The sequence below is a fragment of the Coregonus clupeaformis genome, chromosome 36, assembly GCF_020615455.1.
Source record: "Coregonus clupeaformis isolate EN_2021a chromosome 36, ASM2061545v1, whole genome shotgun sequence".
Classification (NCBI taxonomy): Eukaryota; Metazoa; Chordata; class Actinopteri; order Salmoniformes; family Salmonidae; genus Coregonus; species Coregonus clupeaformis.
The window spans coordinates 157,501-176,725 of NC_059227.1; the positions used below are offsets into that span (position 1 = coordinate 157,501).

General features: G+C 44.5%; 1 protein-coding gene across 2 annotated transcripts in view; it reads right to left on the reverse strand.

Annotated features, from left to right (window-relative positions):
• Window positions 1-19,225, reverse strand: part of LOC121552417 (prospero homeobox protein 1-like) — a 35,652-nt gene that overhangs the window by 3,277 nt on the left and 13,150 nt on the right. For both annotated transcript variants that reach the window (XM_041865344.2, XM_045211223.1), the window contains exon 4: window positions 12,304-12,498. In XM_041865344.2, coding sequence (XP_041721278.2) covers window positions 12,304-12,498 — 195 coding nt within the window. The remainder of the gene's footprint in view (window positions 1-12,303; window positions 12,499-19,225) is intronic.

Consider the following 19,225-nt stretch of genomic DNA (forward strand, 5'->3'; position numbering starts at 1 on the left):
GCTGCCTTCATTGAGATCATTGACAAGATCATTGACAAGATCCTCCCGTGTAGTTCTGGCCTGATTCGTCACCGTTCTCATGATCATTGCAACTCCACAAGGTGAGATCTTGCATGGAGCCCCAGGCCGAGGGAGATTGACAGTTCTTTTGTGTTTCTTCCATTTGCGAATAATCGCACCAACTGTTGTCACCTTCTCACCAAGCTGCTTGGCGATGGTCTTGTAGCCCATTCCAGCCTTGTGTAGGTCTACAATCTTGTCCCTGACATCCTTGGAGAGCTCTTTGGTCTTGGCCATGGTGGAGAGTTTGGAATCTGATTGATTGCTTCTGTGGACAGGTGTCTTTTATAAAGGTAACAAACTGAGATTAGGAGCACTCCCTTTAAGAGTGTGCTCCTAATCATAGCTCGTTACCTGTATAAAATACACCTGGGAGCCAGAAATCTTTCTGATTGAGAGGGGGTCAAATACTTATTTCCCTCATTAAAATGCAAATCAGTTTATAACATTTTTGACATGCGTTTTTCTGGATTTTTTTGTTGTTATTCTGTCTCTCACTGTTCAAATAAACCTACCATTAAAATTATAGACTGATCATTTCTTTGTCAGTGGGCAAACGTACAAAATCAGCAGGGGATCAAATACTTTTTTCCCTCACTGTATGTGTGCAGGTTCAGTAAATGTGTGCCATCCAGGGCTAACAATGACCTGGGAGGCAGGAGACTGTGACTGTGTCCCTATAGACACCAGACTGGCAGGCAGGCAGGCAGGCAGGCAGCGGTCCAGTGCAGTACAAGATGCAGGGAGTGTCGCATTACTTAGAATATTCCTACATGGAATTTCTCCTGACGTTTTGACTATAAAAGGACAGCAAAATGCTGACTGCAAGGAGAAGGCAATGTCAAGGAGAAAAGGGTATTGGTATTTCAGATCCTCTTGACTGAGAGAGTGAGAGAGAGGGTGAGGGAAGAGGGAGGGAGGTGAGAGACGAAGGGGAGAGAGAGAGAGAGGGAAGTGGAGAGACTGAATAAAAACAGCAGGAGCAAGAGAGAGAGAGAGAGAGAGTTATTCTTGTCCCTGAGCCCTTTGTCTGTGGTTGTGGTTGTGTGTGTGTGTGTGTGTGTGTGTGTACGAGCTGTCTGCTTGTCGTGGCCAGCAGAGAGCTCTAACTGTTTTGTCCCCCTCTCCGTCCCCCCTCCTTTTCCATCCCTCCCTTGGGTCAGCTGTTGGACCTTTGTTCCAGAGGCATTGTGGGGGATTATCCTGTGTGGCTGCTCATTCACTAGGCTGGCCAGTAAACAGGGCCAATCGAGTCACTCGTGTCGCTCCTTCATACATATTTCATAGAGCTCATGGGGGGGGTCCAAAACAAGAGCTTTTATGAAAAGAGATATTATCCTGCTCTTCCCCAGTGTAACACAATATGAGAGGAGGAGGGTATAGGAGCAGAGGAGAGAGGGGGAGCCAGAGAAAGGAAGGGGAAAAAAAAGCAACTGAGTTTGGTTGGCGACAATCAAAGCTGTAATATTTTATCCAGCATTCATTCATCCCACTGTGTACTCTCTCACACACACGTCGCTCACCCTCCACCTCTCCCCCCTCCATGGCCCAACACAAGTCCTGCTGTTAGTGTAGTAAATATTGATCAAGGAGACAAGTGGACCTATCACCCCTCTACCGAGGATGGAGGGGGTGAGACGAGAAAAGGAGGGGGTTCCGTGGACAAGCGGCACAGATGAGGCATTTAATCACTCTCATTCATCCTCTGTCTCCCTTACTCCCTCCCTTCCTCTCTCATTCTCTCTTTCTCTGTCTCTCTTTCCCCTTCTCTCTCTCTCTCTCATGACAGGTTGCTTTAAGACAGCGGGATAAGCTCTCTTGCAGAAAGGGGGAATCGGATTTCCTCTTTTTTTGATGAGATAATAAAATATGACAGAGGACAATGGCAGTTCCTAGACTGCTTGCTGGGGGATATTCACACAACATCATCCAGGCTGTCTTAAGACTGCTTAAACCAACAGCAGAAAGGTAGCCAGCCAGGGGGCCTAAATCCACTACTATTCAAGGGGTGGGAATCTGTGTTCTGCAAAGCCTGAGAATGCCCCTCTTGGTGATTCAGGGTTTAGTGTTGTTTGGCCAACGTGTTTTAAGCCTGCCTTTGGGAACTGTCAGGAGATGTATTGCACCTTCTATTTGCTCAGCGCTGGACAAACAAAAAGAGACCCTAGAAGATAAGCACGATGTGTGCTGGGATAGCCTTGAAGGATGCACGACACACACGGAGCCCACATGCTCTGAGTTCCCCTGGGTTAATTCCTAACCCGCTCCTGGCCTGGGAATAGGAACACTTGTCTTTCTCTCTGGCTGAGGGACACTCCGGGATTTTACTATACACGGAATTCTGTGGACGTTGAGCTCTGACAACGGAACACAGTTTCTATCAACATTTTATAGCTTTTATAGCATTTTATAGCATTTTATAGCTTAACTTGAGAAAATATAAGATCTTTGTTGAGTAAAACTCCAATCAATAATCTACAACGGCCTTGATATGCTCTTGGACTGCACTGTCACTTTGGGCAAACAGAACCGATGCCCCCTTCCTCCCCCTTCCTCCCCCTTCCTCCCGCCACCCCCACTTTAGCTGATAAAACAACGCCATGGCTGAAGAGTCCAAGAGGAGAGTAGAGAAGAGAAGGACATTAAATGAAAGGAATGGAAAGAAAAGGAAAGCGAAGTGAAGGGGAAACCAACCTGAAAACTGTGTAAATACGCTCCTAGTGATAGGGAGAGGGAGACAGAGGAGGTGGCCTTGGGGCCTTAGCTGAAGCCTTGAGGGGCTGCTGCCTTCCTGCATTTGGGTGTTGCATCGTGTGTTTTTCTTTGTAGGAGAAAACACTGGGCAAGCGTCATCTCTCTGATTCTCAAGTGTACCACAGGCAGGGAGTGAAGGACGGGACAGGGTCGAAGACGCTGCTGACAAACTCCCATCATTCCTTTTCCTCATCCCCCCCATCTCCCGCAATCATATCAGGGCCTTGTCTGACATCTCTCTTATCCCCTCCCTTCCTCATTCGCTCTCTCCAGATGGGTAGTAGGCTAGTCAGAGAGAGCTGTCCATCATGAAAAACCTATTCATGTCTGTTGTCATCTACTTTACACAATGGCAAAATTCAAGGAACACAACCAATAATGCAATACAGTAGTGAAACGCTGCTTTCTGATTCATGCCTATTAAGATGAGCAAAAGACACAATCCTCTCTGACTGAAACACACAGCACACATTTCATTATCTATTTGATATGCTCCTCACCCCAGCAGAGACCCAGCCGGTGATCTAAATGGGGGTCAGGGAGTGGTGTGTTGGAGCCTCTTCTATCAGTAAGCCAGGCCAGCTCCTAGAGAGAGGCCAGTAGCTGGAAATAAAGAGGGAATCTGGAAGATAGGACAGGGACATCTGGAGAGGAGGAGAATGGAGGGAGGGGAGGAGGAGAGATTGGAAGAATAGGGGAGCCAGGGCGAAGGAGGGTGTGGGTGGGCGGGTTGACAAAGATGGGGCAGTAAGGAGCAGAGAGAAGGAGGGGAATGAGGGAGAAACGAAGGAAGGGTGGATGAGAGAGAAAGAAAGAGAGGGGGAATAATGGTGCAGATTGGAGGAAGTATTGAGCTTGGCAATCATTTGACTGGGAAATGGGACAGGTGTGTGTGTGTGTGTGAGTGAGTGTAAGGGGGGGGGTATTTGACACATCTGCAGCGCTGATGCACGCCCTGGTCATTCTGGCATGGGTCCCTTTGCCATGCTTCATTAGTCACACACCAAAAACATCCAGGAATAATGACATAATCAGCAGCTGTGCCACAAGGCAGGCTGCCCCTCACAAGGTGACCAGGGACAGAAGGATGGGGGGAAGAGGGGACAGAAGAAGGGGTGAGGGGAGGGGGGAGAGAATAATGGATCAAATGGACTGGAGTATGCGGTTCTTCTCATTTAATATATGGCTATGGAGTATGAAGTGTGTAGGGAGAGATATAGTGTGTGTATGTGTGTGTGAGACAAGAGATGTCAGACCACAAGGAGTTGTTCCCATTAAGTAAACACACACATACACACACACACACACACAAACACACACACACACACGGTCACATACACACTAAAGACGGGACCTGCCATCTTTCTCAAACAGAGGCCTTAGTAGCTGCAGGGCACTCAGTGAAGAGTGGCCTGCAGCTCTCTTCTCTCCTCTTCTTCTCCTTCATTCTTTACCCTCTTTCTTCCCCCTTTCTACTAGAAGCTGACACAGAGATTGCTAATACTGTTTTGGTGCCTTAAACTAAATGCTGTAAGGTTAACAGCTAAAACCCTTTTTGTCACACACTCATGCACACACACACACACACACACACACACACACACACACACACACACACACACACACACACACACACACACACACACACACACACACACACACACACACACACACACACACAGACACCAATACGTAAGGCTCTTTTTTGAAAACACTACACCTGTGTTTGTCTGCTCTGTGTCCACTGGACATAAACTTTTAGCCCCACACCCCCCAGGGTCAAATGCAGGTCAATGATATGACCCACACACACACAAACACACCGCACCACACCCACACACACACACACACACACACACACACACACACGCACACACAAACACACACACTAAACCAAACACACCTGCTGTGTACCAGAGAGGAATGAGAGAATGAGATAGACAGAAGGGAAGAGGACAAACATTACCCTCTTTGAAGAGAACAAATGTTTTTTTTTGTATTTTTCATTTAACCTTTATTTAACTAGGCAAGTCAGTTAAGAACAAATTCTTATTTCCAATGACGGCCTACCAAAAGGCAAAAGGCCTCCTGCGGGGATGGGGACTGGGATAAAAAAACAAAAAAAACTAAAAAATATTGGACAAAACACACATCACGACAAGAAAGACACCACAACACTACATAAAGAGAGACCTAAGTCAACAATATAACATGGCAGCAACACATGACAACACAGCATGGTAGCAACACAACATGACAACATGGTAGCAAATGTGGCCCCAAGAGGGAGGAGGGGAGGCGAGCGAGGGGGCAAGGGGGAAGGAGATGTGAAGCTTAGACAATGCTGTGGGGCATGGCAGTTGGAGAGACCGTGACCCTGGGACTATAAAGTTAAATCTGACATTTTGGTCAAAAATGAGTTATTGACATAGAGTTGCTCTTTAGGTGGTCCTTTACATGTGAGATTTTTGAGTACATTTAAGATGAATTTTTATTTTACATCAGAAATTCTATCTGCACCAACACCTTTTAACTTGGTGCTATAAGGTTCCATCTGCAATCCAATCACACAATGCTGGGTTGTCAATTAAAAATAATTGTATGTAAGGTGATATACAGTGGGGAAAAAAAGTATTTAGTCAGCCACCAATTGTGCAAGTTCTCCCACTTAAAAAGATGAGAGAGGCCTGTAATTTTCCTGATAGGTACACGTCAACTATGACAGACAAAATGAGAAAAAAAAATCCAGAAAATCACATTGTAGGATTTGTTATGAATTTATTTGCAAATTATGGTGGAAAATAAGTATTTGGTCAATAACAAAAGTTTCTCAATACTTTGTTATATACCCTTTGTTGGCAATGACACAGGTCAAACGTTTTCTGTAAGTCTTCACAAGGTTTTCACACACTGTTGCTGGTATTTGTAAAGTGATTATCCCACTGGCTATAGGGTGAATGCACCAATTGGTGAGTCGCTCTGGATAAGAGCGTCTGCTAAATGACGTAAATGTGCCCTTGAGCAAGGCACTTAACCCTAATTGCTCCTGTAAGTCGCTCTGGATAAGAGCGTCTGCTAAATGACTAAAATGTAAATGTAAATGTAATGTAAATGTATTTTGGCCCATTCCTCCATGCAGATCTCCTCTAGAGCAGTGATGTTTTGGGGCTGTCGCTGGGCAACATGGACTTTCAACTCCCTCCAATGATTTTCTATGGGGTTGAGATCTGGAGACTGGCTAGGCCACTCCAGGAACTTGAAATGCTTCTTACGAAGCCACTCCTTCGTTGCCCGGGCGGTGTGTTTGGGATCATTGTCATGCTGAAAGACCCAGCCACGTTTCATCTTCAATGCCCTTGCTGATGGAAGGAGGTTTTCACTCAAAATCTCACGATACATGGCCCCATTCATTCTTTCCTTTACACGGATCAGTCGTCCTGGTCCCTTTGCAGAAAAACAGCCCCAAAGCATGATGTTTCCACCCCCATGCTTCACAGTAGGTATGGTGTTCTTTGGATGCAACTCAGCATTCTTTGTCCTCCAAACAAGACGAGTTGAGTTTTTACCAAAAAGTTCTATTTTGGTTTCATCTGACCATATGACATTCTCCCAATCCTCTTCTGGATCATCCAAATGCACTCTAGCAAACTTCAGACGGGCCTGGACATGTACTGGCTTAAGCAGGGGGACACGTCTGGCACTGCAGGATTTGAGTCCCTGGCGGCGTAGTGTGTTACTGATGGTAGGCTTTGTTACTTTGGTCCCAGCTCTCTGCAGGTCATTCACTAGGTCCCCCCGTGTGGTTCTGGGATTTTTGCTCACCGTTCTTGTGATCATTTTGACCCCACGGGGTGAGATTTTGCTTGGAGCCCCAGATCGAGGGAGATTATCAGTGGTCTTGTATGTCTTCCATTTCCTAATAATTGCTCCCACAGTTGATTTCTTCAAACAAAGCTGCTTACCTATTGCAGATTCTGTCTTCCCAGCCTGGTGCAGGTCTACAATTTTGTTTCTGGTGTCCTTTGACAGCTCTTTGGTCTTGGCCATAGTGAAGTTTGGAGTGTGACTGTTTGAGGTTGTGGACAGGTGTCTTTTATACTGATAACAAGTTCAAACAGGTGCCATTAATGCAGGTAACGAGTGGAGGACAGAGGAGCCTCTTAAAGAAGAGTTACAGGTCTGTGAGAGCCAGAAATCTTGCTTGTTTGTAGGTGACCAAATACTTATTTTCCACCATAATTTGCAAATAAATTCATAAAAAATCCTACAATGTGATTTTTCTGGATTTTTTTTCCTCAATTTGTCTGTCATAGTTGACGTGTACCTATGATGAAAATTACAGGCCTCTCTCATCTTTTTAAGTGGGAGAACTTGCACAATTGGTGGCTGACTAAATACTTTTTTCCCCCACTGTACTTATTGAGTCATGAAAGAGGAAGACAAAACAAAACAGTTCTGAGATCTGGGACTTGAAATACACTCATTATCTCAAAACCATTCATTTTGCTGATAGAACCTTATAGTCCCAAGTCCTTGATTATTCATATCATAGGTTCTGGTCCTATTTTTAAATTACTTCGTTTTTTTTTCACCACTTTTTCAGAAGAATGTTCTTTATGCTCTTTATGGTAGAAACAAATAAATACACGTGCCTTAGAGCATGTTTATGGCCCTTAGGAGAGGCATTCGTGTTTTTGTCTTGTTCTATATCAATATGAAAACCTCCATGGAAGCGGTATTTCACAAAAATTACTAACTTACCAAATTTTTTTTGACAACTATCAAGTAATTTACTGCCTTTGGGTGTCAGAGACCAGACCAATATATCAGTTTACTCATCCAGAGCTAAGCTTTAGCAACATTGCTAGTTATCCTTAGGATATAGGGTATTTGTCATGTTAGGGAATTATTGCTTTACAAAATGTGTGATGAAAATGTATGAATATATTTGATGATGAGACTAGAAAAAAGGAAGGGTATTCTCATTATTTAATCATTATATGTCTGTACTTTTCTATTGAAATTGAAATAATTTTAAACATTCTGTGCCAGATAGAACCTTAAGGCTGAACCCAGATTGACATATCCCCCCCCCCCCCCAAAGAAAAACGAATTTACAAATGTCTTAGGATTTTGATACTCTGCACTTTAGGTACCTTTACGGTGAGGACCTTAATGTGTCTTCTTATGAAAGAAGAATTGACTACAAAACATTTCTGAAATCTGAAATGTGAAAACGCTTTAATGCTCAATATCTAAAATCAAATCAAATCAAATTGTATTTGCCACATGCGCCGAATACAACAGGTGTAGACCTTACAGTGAAATGCTTACTTACAAGCCCGTAACCAACAATGCAGTTTTAAGAAACTACGTTTTAAGTAAAAAATAGATAAGTAAAACATTTAAATTACAAAAAATGTAAGAGCAGCAGTAAAATAAAATAACAGTAGGGAGGCTATATACAGGGGGTACCGGTACAGAGTCAATGTGCGGGGGCACCGGTTAGTCGAGGTAATTGAGGTAATATGTACATGTGGGTAGAGTTAAAGTGACTCTGCATTGATAATAAACAGAGTAGCAGCAGCGTAAAAGAGGGGGTGGGGTGGGGTCAATGCAAATAGTCTGGGTAGCCATGATTAGCTGTTCAGGAGTCTTATGAATTGGGGGTAGAAGCTGTTAAGAAGCCTTTTGGACCTCCGGTACCGCTTGCCGTGAGGTAGCAGGGAGAACAGTCTATGACTAGGGTGGCTGGAGTCTTTGACCATTTTTAGGGCCTTCCTCTGACACCGCCTGGTATAGAGGTCCTGGATGGCAAGAAGCTTGGCCCAAGTGATGTACTGGGCCGTACGCACTACCCTCTGTAGTGCCTTGCGGTCGGAGGCCGAGCAGTTGCCATACCAGGCGGTGTTGCAACCAGTCAGGATGCTCTCGATGGTGTAGCTGTATAACTTTTTGAGGATCTGAGGACCCATGCCAAATATTTTCAGTCTCCTGAGGGGGAATAGGCTTTGTCGTGCCCTCTTCATGACTGTCTTGGTGTGTTTGGACCATGATAGTTTGTTGGTGATGTGGGCACCAAGGAACTTGAAGCTCTCAACCTGTTCCACTACAGCCCTGTCGATGAGAATGGGGGCATGCTCAGTCCTCTTTTTTTCCCTGTAGTCCACAATCATCTCCTTTGTCTTGATCACGTTGAGGGAGAGGTTGTTATCCTGGCACCACATGGCCAGGTCTCTGACCTCCTCCCTATAGGATGTCTCATCGTTGTCGGTGATCAGGCCTACGACTGTTGTGTCGTCTGCAAAACTATGCTTTGCGCAGATAGAACCTTTTAGTCCCAAGGTCTTAAGACAGCATCTGGTCTTAGCCTCTCTTATGGCTCTATTAATGGACAGGGACTGGAGAGGAGAGGAGAGGAGAGGAGAGGAGAGGAGAGAGAGAGAGAGAGAGAGAGAGAGAGAGAGAGAGAGAGAGAGAGAGAGAGAGAGAGAGAGAGAGAGAGAGAGAGAGAGAGAGAGAGAGAGAGAGAGAGAGAGAGAGAGAGAGAGAGAGAGAGAGAGAGAGAGAGAGAGAGAGAGAGAGAGAGAGAGAGAGAGAGAGAGAGAGAGAGAGAGAGAGAGAGAGAGAGAGAGAAAAAAGAGGGATGGATACAAGGGAGAAGAGAAGGAAGGAGCGGTTTAGAGGAAAGAGGTAAAGCCAAGCTTCACTTGAACCGGCAATAAAGTTTTCTAGAATTTTGGAATTTTGTCTTTCATGAAAAGAAAACCCCCTGGATATGAGAGAGTAAAAACTGTGGGAGGGCCGTATCAATTCAAGCAGAGCGATGACAGATGGATAGATAGACAAAAGAGGAAGACAGACAAAAGTAGTGCGAAACGTCTTTCCAATATGAGGGAGCAGCTGATAAGGGTAGACACATGATACCCTGAGGATGAGTGTGTGTGTGTGTGTGCTTTCACTGGTACTTCACTCTAAAGACAGAGATCATAGGGAATTCCTCTTTTTCTCCCAACATCCCATTCTGTGGTCACACACAGCCTTATGAAAGGGGGAGAGGAAATGGAGAGATATAGAAGAGATGGTAACAGAGAGAAAGAAAGAGAGGAAGAGAAAGAGCGTTTTGATGTTTGTGGGGTGTCAGGGAAGCACAGAAAGGACAGTTGCCTTATGAATGGGGGAGTTGGACTTTTATGTTAGAACAAATGTGGGAGGAAGACGGTGGTTAGATGGGGTATTTGATGATGGGGCAAAAGAGAGAGTTATGGAAGAGAGAGGAGGAGAAGAAAGAAAGAGATAGGGCTGAGAAAAGAGGAGAGCGAGAGAAAGAGCTGGGGCAGGTAATTAACACAGGCTCTTTAATTACAGCTGGGGTTCACTGTGCCAGAAGGAATGTGGCAATTATGCCATAAAAACTTCCTAAAGGGGGGAAAACAGAACAGGGGTGGAGGAGGGGATGTAGGGCGGGGGGGCAGAATACATGCAAAAAGGGGGAAGAAAGAATGAAAGGAGAGAGGAAACAATAACTACAAAAGAGGAGCTCAGAGGGAGACGGGAGCGTATTAGTGGAGCACAGTGACAGAGCAGATTATCATCAAACAAGAAAAAACACAGATGTGTGTGTGTGTGCATGCCTTGTGAGTCAGAGATGTGAGGTGTAGATGGAAATATACTGGATGTGTATCTAGGTGCCCCCAAGGCCCTTTTCTATAGATCACTGCCCTTCCTTCTCCTCCTTGGGGGCATCTAGATACACATCCAGTATATTTCCATCTACACCTCACATCTCTGACTCACAAGGCACGCACACACACACACAGACAAAACACCCTCACACGCACACACCGGAAGACTTCACACTGGCCAAGGCAGTTCGTTTGTGTCGGGGTGGTGTATTTGCATCGCTGGGCAAATTTTTCTTGTGCTCCTCTGTAATCAGCTCTTATATCTCCCAGACACCTGCTGCGAAAAACCTTAATATGCAAAACGTCTACACCCTCCTCCCCCACACCACCGTCCCAGCTCCTCAGTCAATAGAATACTTATTCACCTGCACCATTTCTCTCTCTCCCTCTCTCCCTCTCCCTCTCTCTGTCTGCTTGCAAATTTCTAACCAAGGCTAGTTTCCTGGTACAGGAGAAGAATGCCTGGTCTGTCTTGTCTGATTTGAGTTGGGGAACTTGGGTTGCTGTTATGCTGTACATTTTGGCATTATGAATTCATATGGAAGTGCTTCTGTTCCTCTACAGTAGATCAAATCCCGAAATGGGCCTAGGGTGGATGGGGGAGGTGTGTGTGTGTGTGCGTGTGTGTGAGGAGAGAAGAAGAGCGCAAACAGACACATAACGGACATAGGAGAGGGAGAGAGAGGCACTTTAAATGTGAGCTCTGCAGAATTCCCCTGCCACAAGGGCACTCTCCGCATAGCGTTTTCTCTCCTTCTCTTATCCTTCTTTCTCCCTCTCCCTCTCTCTACCCTTTTTCTCCCCTTTCCATCTTCTCTCTATTCCCCATGCTCTCTCCCTCCCTTGCTCCCCTATCTATCCATCTCCCTCTCTGCCTGTCTTTTTTCTCTCTCTCCCCATTCCTCTTGCTAAAACAGTGGGACACTTAACCTTGATAACAGTGAGATTTTCCCTCCTGAAAGTGACACACAAACACACATGCATGCACACACACACACACACACACACACACACACACACACACACACACACACACCCACACACACACACACACACACACACACACACACACACACACACTGGAGAAGTGCTTCGCCAGCACGGCGGCCGGTCCAAGGGACGGCTGTACCCTTCGAGGTGAGCAGGACACTGGGAAATGCAGCAACAACAAAACACACACACCCACGCACACACACACCACTCCAGGCCATTCTCAGCTGCAGACTTTTAAAGGCCTATTGTCAGCTGACATTGAAGACCTATTGTGCTGGACTCGACGTTCTGCAAACATTTCATAAGCATTTAGAACACCCTTACTGTACTTCTCTCTCAGGGAACACAAGAGGGTGTTTTTTAATTAGCTTTTTTTGTTTTTGATAAGTCATTGAGTTATCTATCTATCTATCTATCTATCTATCTATCTATCTATCTATCTATCTATCTATCTATCTATCTATCTATCTATCTATCTATCTATCTATCTATCTATCTATCTATCTATCTATCTATCTATCTATCTATCTATCTATCTATCTATCTATCTATCTATCTAGTCCACTAAGGGGAACTCACCCTTCCCAGGTAGTGTATGTATACTTTATGTTTGGTATCAGGACACTTTTATTGTACATTACAAAAAATACTGAGTGAGCTAATCAGTGGTGAGTAGTACTGAATAAGTGTTGCACTGAATGGTGTACTACCGCAACATCATTAGCCTTATTAAACCGTGCATCACATTAGTATTCAGGCAAGACTATGGTCACATAGCAGTAAATGGGTGTCGAACTAAAAGTGGTCCTACCTCAAAGTCATTGGCCTTGTTGTAGTGCATGTTGAGGGCTCGGTAGAGCTCGCAGTCGCGGCTGACGCTCATCTCCTCCACCCCGGTGACACCGTCGTTGATAGCCTGCCGGGCAAACTTCTCCATTTGAATGTAGTAGAACTCCCGGAAGTTACTGAACCACTTGATGAGCTGGGACGTGATGCAGCGGTTAAACTACGGGAGAGGAGAGATAGGAGAGATAGGAGAGATAGGATAAATAGGAGAGATGGGAGAGATAGGAGAGATAGGAGAGATAGGAGAGATAGGAGAGATGGGAGAGATGGGAGAGATAGGAGAGATAGGAGAGATAGGAGAGATAGGAGAGATAGGAGAGATGGGAGAGAGGGGCTTTAATAATAAGGATTATATGATAATAATGTTATAATGTATTATATACAGTATAGTAGTTAACAGGGTTGGGATCAATTCAGCATTTTGGAATTAACCTCAATTCAACTCATGAGTTGAAATTCAAATTGAATTTGAGTTTGTGACAGGAAGTATAATTTAATTCAGGGCAATTCAAAGAAATTCCACTCAGTCATAGAACATGAGTGTTTCATTGAATCTGACAGGTTACACTTCCAGATACCAAAGAATATATCACTTTTCTCTGGAAACAATGTTCATATACTCTTTTAACCTTAGCGAGTGGAAAGGCAATTATATTTTCTCGACAAACAATGCAGTTATATTAGACCATACCTCCGTGATTGGTGCAAAGATTTTGCGGACATGTACTTTTTGGATATAATGTAAAGCCATTGATTCTTGGAGAAAATCACTCATACTGTTTATGCCTCATGAGCTTAGAACTACTGATCATTCCCACTATATTTGTAGGCTTTTATTTAAATGTTTACAAACAATTATAATGTAAACAACCAATTTAAAACATATGGGACAATTGCTCTGTCACAGCATAGACTTGTTTACAAAAATGTTAGCTAAAACTCAGCTTGATGCTTAACATGCAGCTAAGCTAATGACAGAGCAATTGGGCCTAAGAGTCCAAAGCCCTGTTAGTGAATTTGAGGGTGGTAAATAACATTATTCAGATCACATCTCTAAGCTTTTTGTGACAAGCAGCCATTTTGTCTTAATTTTCTAATTATATATTTTAGGTTAAACTAATGCATTCTTGGAAATGTAGTATTTTCCCCATATTGAACAAAATGTAGGTGATTCATGAAATATAATAATTTAGGATAATATACAGGTTTCGCTTTCCGTGATCATTCATTTGAAGAGTTTGTCCTGAAAATTGTACAAGATGTTTATTTGTATAGACAAGACCTAATATAAAATAGAAGAGGCTTTTGAATTTCATTTAGTTTAACTGAATTCAATTATATTTCCTTTCATTCAAATTCGAATTGCGATTCTGTATCCTTTTTACTACTTCAAATTCTATTCAAATTCAAGAATTGAATTGGAATTTAGGAGGCATTCTCAATTAAATTCGGAACTGAGCCCAACCCTGGTAGTTAAACTATGAGAGATAAAGGGTCAGAGAGATTTTGAGTAATAATTATCATAATTATGAAAATAATTATTTCATAAATAATGGTAATTTATTTAACCTGGATAATTAATTGACATCATGATAATACCAACACTAATAATATTGGATTAGATTTTATTTGACATGTCCAAAATGCCATGAAATTATAAAATATATAGGGCCACATTATTGTGCAGAACCAAGCGTTTTAAGGCTTTCTGGGCTCTGTGATGAAGACATCATTGTTGAGTGTAGTTAAGGTGTAGTTAAGGGGGCATAGGGGGATTCATATCACATCAGGGAGTCTGGAGGTAGGCCGATAACAGAGAAAGAGATAAAAGACAAGAGAGAGAAAGACCGCAGCAGGACGGAGAGAGAAAATAATAAATAGAGACATAAAGTAAGACAGAGGAAGAGAGAAGAAAAAGAGTGAGAGTGTGTGTCTGCTATTCTGTTCTTTTCCCTGGGGGACTGGACCTCCCCCTATCGTAAACGTGGCTGGGCTGGGAGGGGAGCAACCACAAACACATAATTGACCAGAAAAACGATTAAGTCATCATCTAAAGCTCCCTTGCCCGCAGGGGGCTCAAACATGTACTTAACCCCATTCACCAATTACCCTGCACTGCACCCTGCCTCTCCACCCCTCTCAGGCTAGAGTAAAAGAAAAGAAAGGGGGAAAATAAAAAAATAGAGAGAGAAGAATAGAGAGAGAGATGATTAGTGCTGAGAAGGCCTGGCTATCTGATCTGTGTGGCTGCATGGATTCAATAGGACATAAACCTATTAAAGGCCTAGTGGAGCTGGAGCTGTCTTCCGTTTTGCCTCGCTACTGAAAACACATTGTCCAAACAGACAGAAAGGAAGATAAGGACCTCAGGGCCCAGCACAGTCCCCAGCCTGGACCATCACACAAACGTACGCACACACACACGTGCGGGTACGCACACACATGCACACGCACACACACATGCACACGCACACATCCCTCAAAACCCTTTACCTCATCCTTCAGCCCCCCCAAATCCTTTAACTCATCCCTCAGCCCCCTCCCTAAAAGCCTTACACTCCCCTATCCCCATATCCCTGCCCCGTCCCTACACCAACTCCCCCACTCTCACCCGCCATGCCTCCTTTCTGCTCTTTTTGTGATTCTGGGAGAATAGGAGAGAAAACATTACTAAATGCCGAGCAGCCACTCGCTGGGGAGGGAGAGCGGTTTTGACATGGAGATTAGGCTCTGACTATTGTTCCAGAACACACTCTCATCTGATCCGGGCCGACACACACACACATGCACACACACTAGCGCAGGCTCACACACGGCCTCATTTGAGCTAGGCATGGGCTGTGACAGAGAGGAAGGAGAGAGAAAAAAAGGGAGAGATAAAGTGAGAGAGGGAGAGGATGAGAGAGACAGGGATTGGAGGGGGGGGCAAAGGAGGGGTCATTATTTTCTGGAATGGTCTGTGGATGACATAATGGGGGAGGACTGAAAGAGTAAGTCTGCCTGACATTGTTTTGCATGGGGGTAGAGAACAGCAGGGCTGGACAATAGACCAGGGCAGCGTAGGAACGTGAACTGTCAGCAGGCAAGGGTCATGACATCGAAGTGTCAAACAAACAAATAACTGACTCTTACAATTACACACACACAGGGGCTATTATTGTACACATATTTGATGTAGTCTCAAAAAGAGACATACACACACACTCATGCACATACACTTGTGCGTTCACTATCACAGATACGTCACTACTCAGACACATCACTCTCTATTGGATGGGTTGGGGTGAGCGGTACCTGTGTGTGTGTATGTGTGTGTTTGTGTGTGTGTGATTGAGGGCTGCATACTGAGATTAAAGTCAGTGAAAGAGATGTCATCACTCACACTGGAGACCTTTAGTGTCACTCCAGCCCTCTGACTGATAGATTTGTCACTTTGGATACAGGATTTATAGCTCAACATCTATCTGACACAATGCATGTTTCAATCTACTGTATGGAATATCTACTGTACGAGGATGAAATGTGGTTAAATCACACGTTACATGCATACAAAGAGAGAAAGAGAGAGATTCAATTTAAGTGTGTCTACTAAAGGTCTTTGTTGCAAATCAGGTCCCATTCTTGTTTCATTAAGTTGCTTGTGGGGGGACAAAGGACCAGAGTGTTCAGTGTTCCGTCAGTGTTCTGTCGTGGGGAACTATTTCAAAGCAACACATCACCGGGACTCCTTAATCTGAGCTGGCAGGGGTCAGCCAAGAGAGACATGAGATGTCCATGGCCTGTTGGAGTGTGTGTGTGCGCGTGTATGTGTAGGCGTGATTGGCTAAGAGGGACGGCGAGAGCGTGTTTCTCACACTCACACTCACACTCACACTCGAGAGCCTGCAAAAGGTCAACCTTAAACGTTATCAACAAAGGAACAAAACACACACACACACACTCTACCCTATCATGCAACCTACATAAAACTATACACACAGCACCAGAGAAGGAAAACACTCAAGTCCCAACGATTAAACTCTTTTCAACACAGAAACAAAATCCTATTCATTTTCTATAAGACAACAGGGACATTCACTATATATGCAAAAGTATGTGAACACCCCTTCAAATTAGTGGATTCGGCTATTTCAGCCACACCAGTTGCTGACGTGTATAAAATCGAGCACACCGCCATGCAATCTCCATAGACAAACATTGGCAGTAGAATAGCCTAACTGAAGAGTTCAATGACTTTCAATGTGGCAGCACCATAGGATGCCATCTTTTCAACATGTCAGTTCATCAAATTTCTGCCCTGCTAGAGCTGCCCCGGTCAACTGTAAATGCTGTTATTGTGAAGTGGAAACGTCAAGGAGCAACAACGGCTCAGCCACGAAGTGGTAGGCCATACAAGCTCACAGAATGGGATCGCCGGGTGCTGAAGCGCATAGTGTGTAAAAATCGGAAGCAACGTCAGCACAAGAACTGTTAGTCGGGAGCATAATAAAATGGGTTTCCATGGCCCGAGCAGCCGCACACAAGCCTAAGATCACCATGCGCAATGCCAAGCGTCGACTGGAGTGGTGTAAAGTTCGCCACCATTGGACTTTGGAGCAGTGAAAACGTGTTCTCTGGAGTGATGAATCACGCTTCACCAACTGGCAGTCCGACGGATGAATCTGGGTTTGACGGATGCCAGGAGAACGCTACCTGCCCCAATGCATAGTGCCAACTGTAAAGTTTGGTGGAGAATGACTAATGGTCTTGGGCTGTTTTTCATGGTTCGGGATAGGCCCCTTAGTTCCAGTGAAGGGAAATCTTAACGCTACAGTGACATTCTAGATGATTCTGTGCTTCAAACTTTGTGGCAACAGTTTGGGAAAGGCTGTTTCCTGTTTCAGCATGACAATGCCCCCGTGCACAAAGCGAGGTCCATACAGAAATGGTTTGTTGAGATCGGTGTGGAAGAACTTGACTGGCCTGCACAGAGCCTTGACCTCAACCCCATCGAATACCTTGGGATGAATTGGAACACCGACTGCAAGCCAGGCCTAATCGCCCAACATCAGTGCCCGACCTCACTAATGCTCTTGTGGCTGAATGGCAGCAAGTCCCCGCAGCAATGTTCCAACATCTAGTCGAAAGCCTTCCCAGAACAGTGGAGGCTGTTATAGCAGCAAAAGGGGGACCAACTCCATATGACTTTCAACGTGGCCCATAATTTTTGAATGAGATGTTCGCCGAGCGGGTGTCCACATACTTTTGGTCATGTATTGTACATGTCATAAGCTTATCCAGTAATATTTTAGAGAGCTGCTGAGTAAACTTTGTTAGATCATGTTAATTCCCCATTCTGTATTATCAGTGATCGTATGACATCACAAATACGGCAGACTGAAAGACCTCAAAGGAGAGAGACACACCAACAAGGTGTCTCCTGCACATTGTGATGACATTGACAGTAAAGTCACCCAGCAGCTCTGCCCAGGACAGACAGAAAAACAGGTACACTCTGCTCTGTGTCCGTCCATCTCCCTGCCTGCCAAACAATGGAGAGGAGGAAGAATCACATAACCTCAGACAACCAAGCTATTTGAAAAACAACAAGAGGAGCAGAAACAGAAGCGGCCTCTCTGTCGCTCTCTCTCTCTCTGATTAAAGCCCCTCCACAGTCATAAGGGCTTTCTACCGCTTCCTGTTTTTGCAGGGGTGAATTGTGGGAGGTAATCTCTCGTTGCCTATTGGCTGACTCTACACAAACCGGCCCTGGAATCCAGAGCCTGGCTTTTCGTAGCGCAGGGCGAGCATCCCACACCATCAGCAAAAAAAAAGACAAGACAAGGAATGAGATATAGAAAGGAAAAACCTCCTGACCTCATCCACTCCACAGCACCACTTGCACAAATAGTGAGGCATGTGTGCCGAATACACACAACGGCCTGACAGAAAGAGAGATAAAGAGATGAAGAGAAAGAGAGAGAGAGAGAGAGAGAGAGAGAGAGAGAGAGAGAGAGAGAGAGAGAGAGAGAGAGAGAGAGAGAGAGAGAGAGAGAGAGAGAGAGCAGTGAGAGTGTCCAAAACAAGAGCTCTCATGAAAAGAGAGAGAGAGAGAGAGAGAGAGAGAGAGAGAGAGAGAGCGAGCGAGAGAGAGAGAGATTTTCACAACAGCATCAGTTTGGGACGTCATTTGAATAATTTTGCTTCCTCGTTTGTGTATTCAGAGTTCATTTATGAACCCAACATTTTTAAACAACATTGACATTTACTGTCTCTGACATCACATCCACTGAAATATAGAAACCAGACATAATGCTAAGGTTGTGTTTAGCCTATTGTTCATCCATCACACCATAACAATAACCTATGACCTGTCTGGGTCAAAACAGAGAAGCTGGTGATTGGCGATCAATAGTGATGGCTAACTGAACCATGTCAAAACACACAAGTTGATCAATCATGATCTGTAGTAATATAATATAATAATATAATATGCCATTTAGCAGATGCTTTTATCCAAAGCGATTTACAGTCATGTGTGCATACATGTTTACGTATGGGTGGTCCCGGGGATCGAAACCACTACCCTGGCGTTACAAGCGCCATGCTCTACCAATTGAGCTACAGAGGACCACAAGTAGTAGGATACTGATAAACAATGGGTTCAAATGTGCTAACCGCACTAGCTACCATACCTAGTAAGTGAAAGGATAGTGTGATGCTAAACTGATGCAGCGACAACAACAATCATATTATGTTACATCTGTCACAACATTTACCTATCAGGTCAGGAGTCAGAACGCTCTTCCACCATCCCTAGTTAACGAGCGTCAAGACGGCGCAGCGTCACGCCGTTGTCAGGCCAACCCACTTCCCACGTTCATTACATACTTCTACAGTCGGGACCT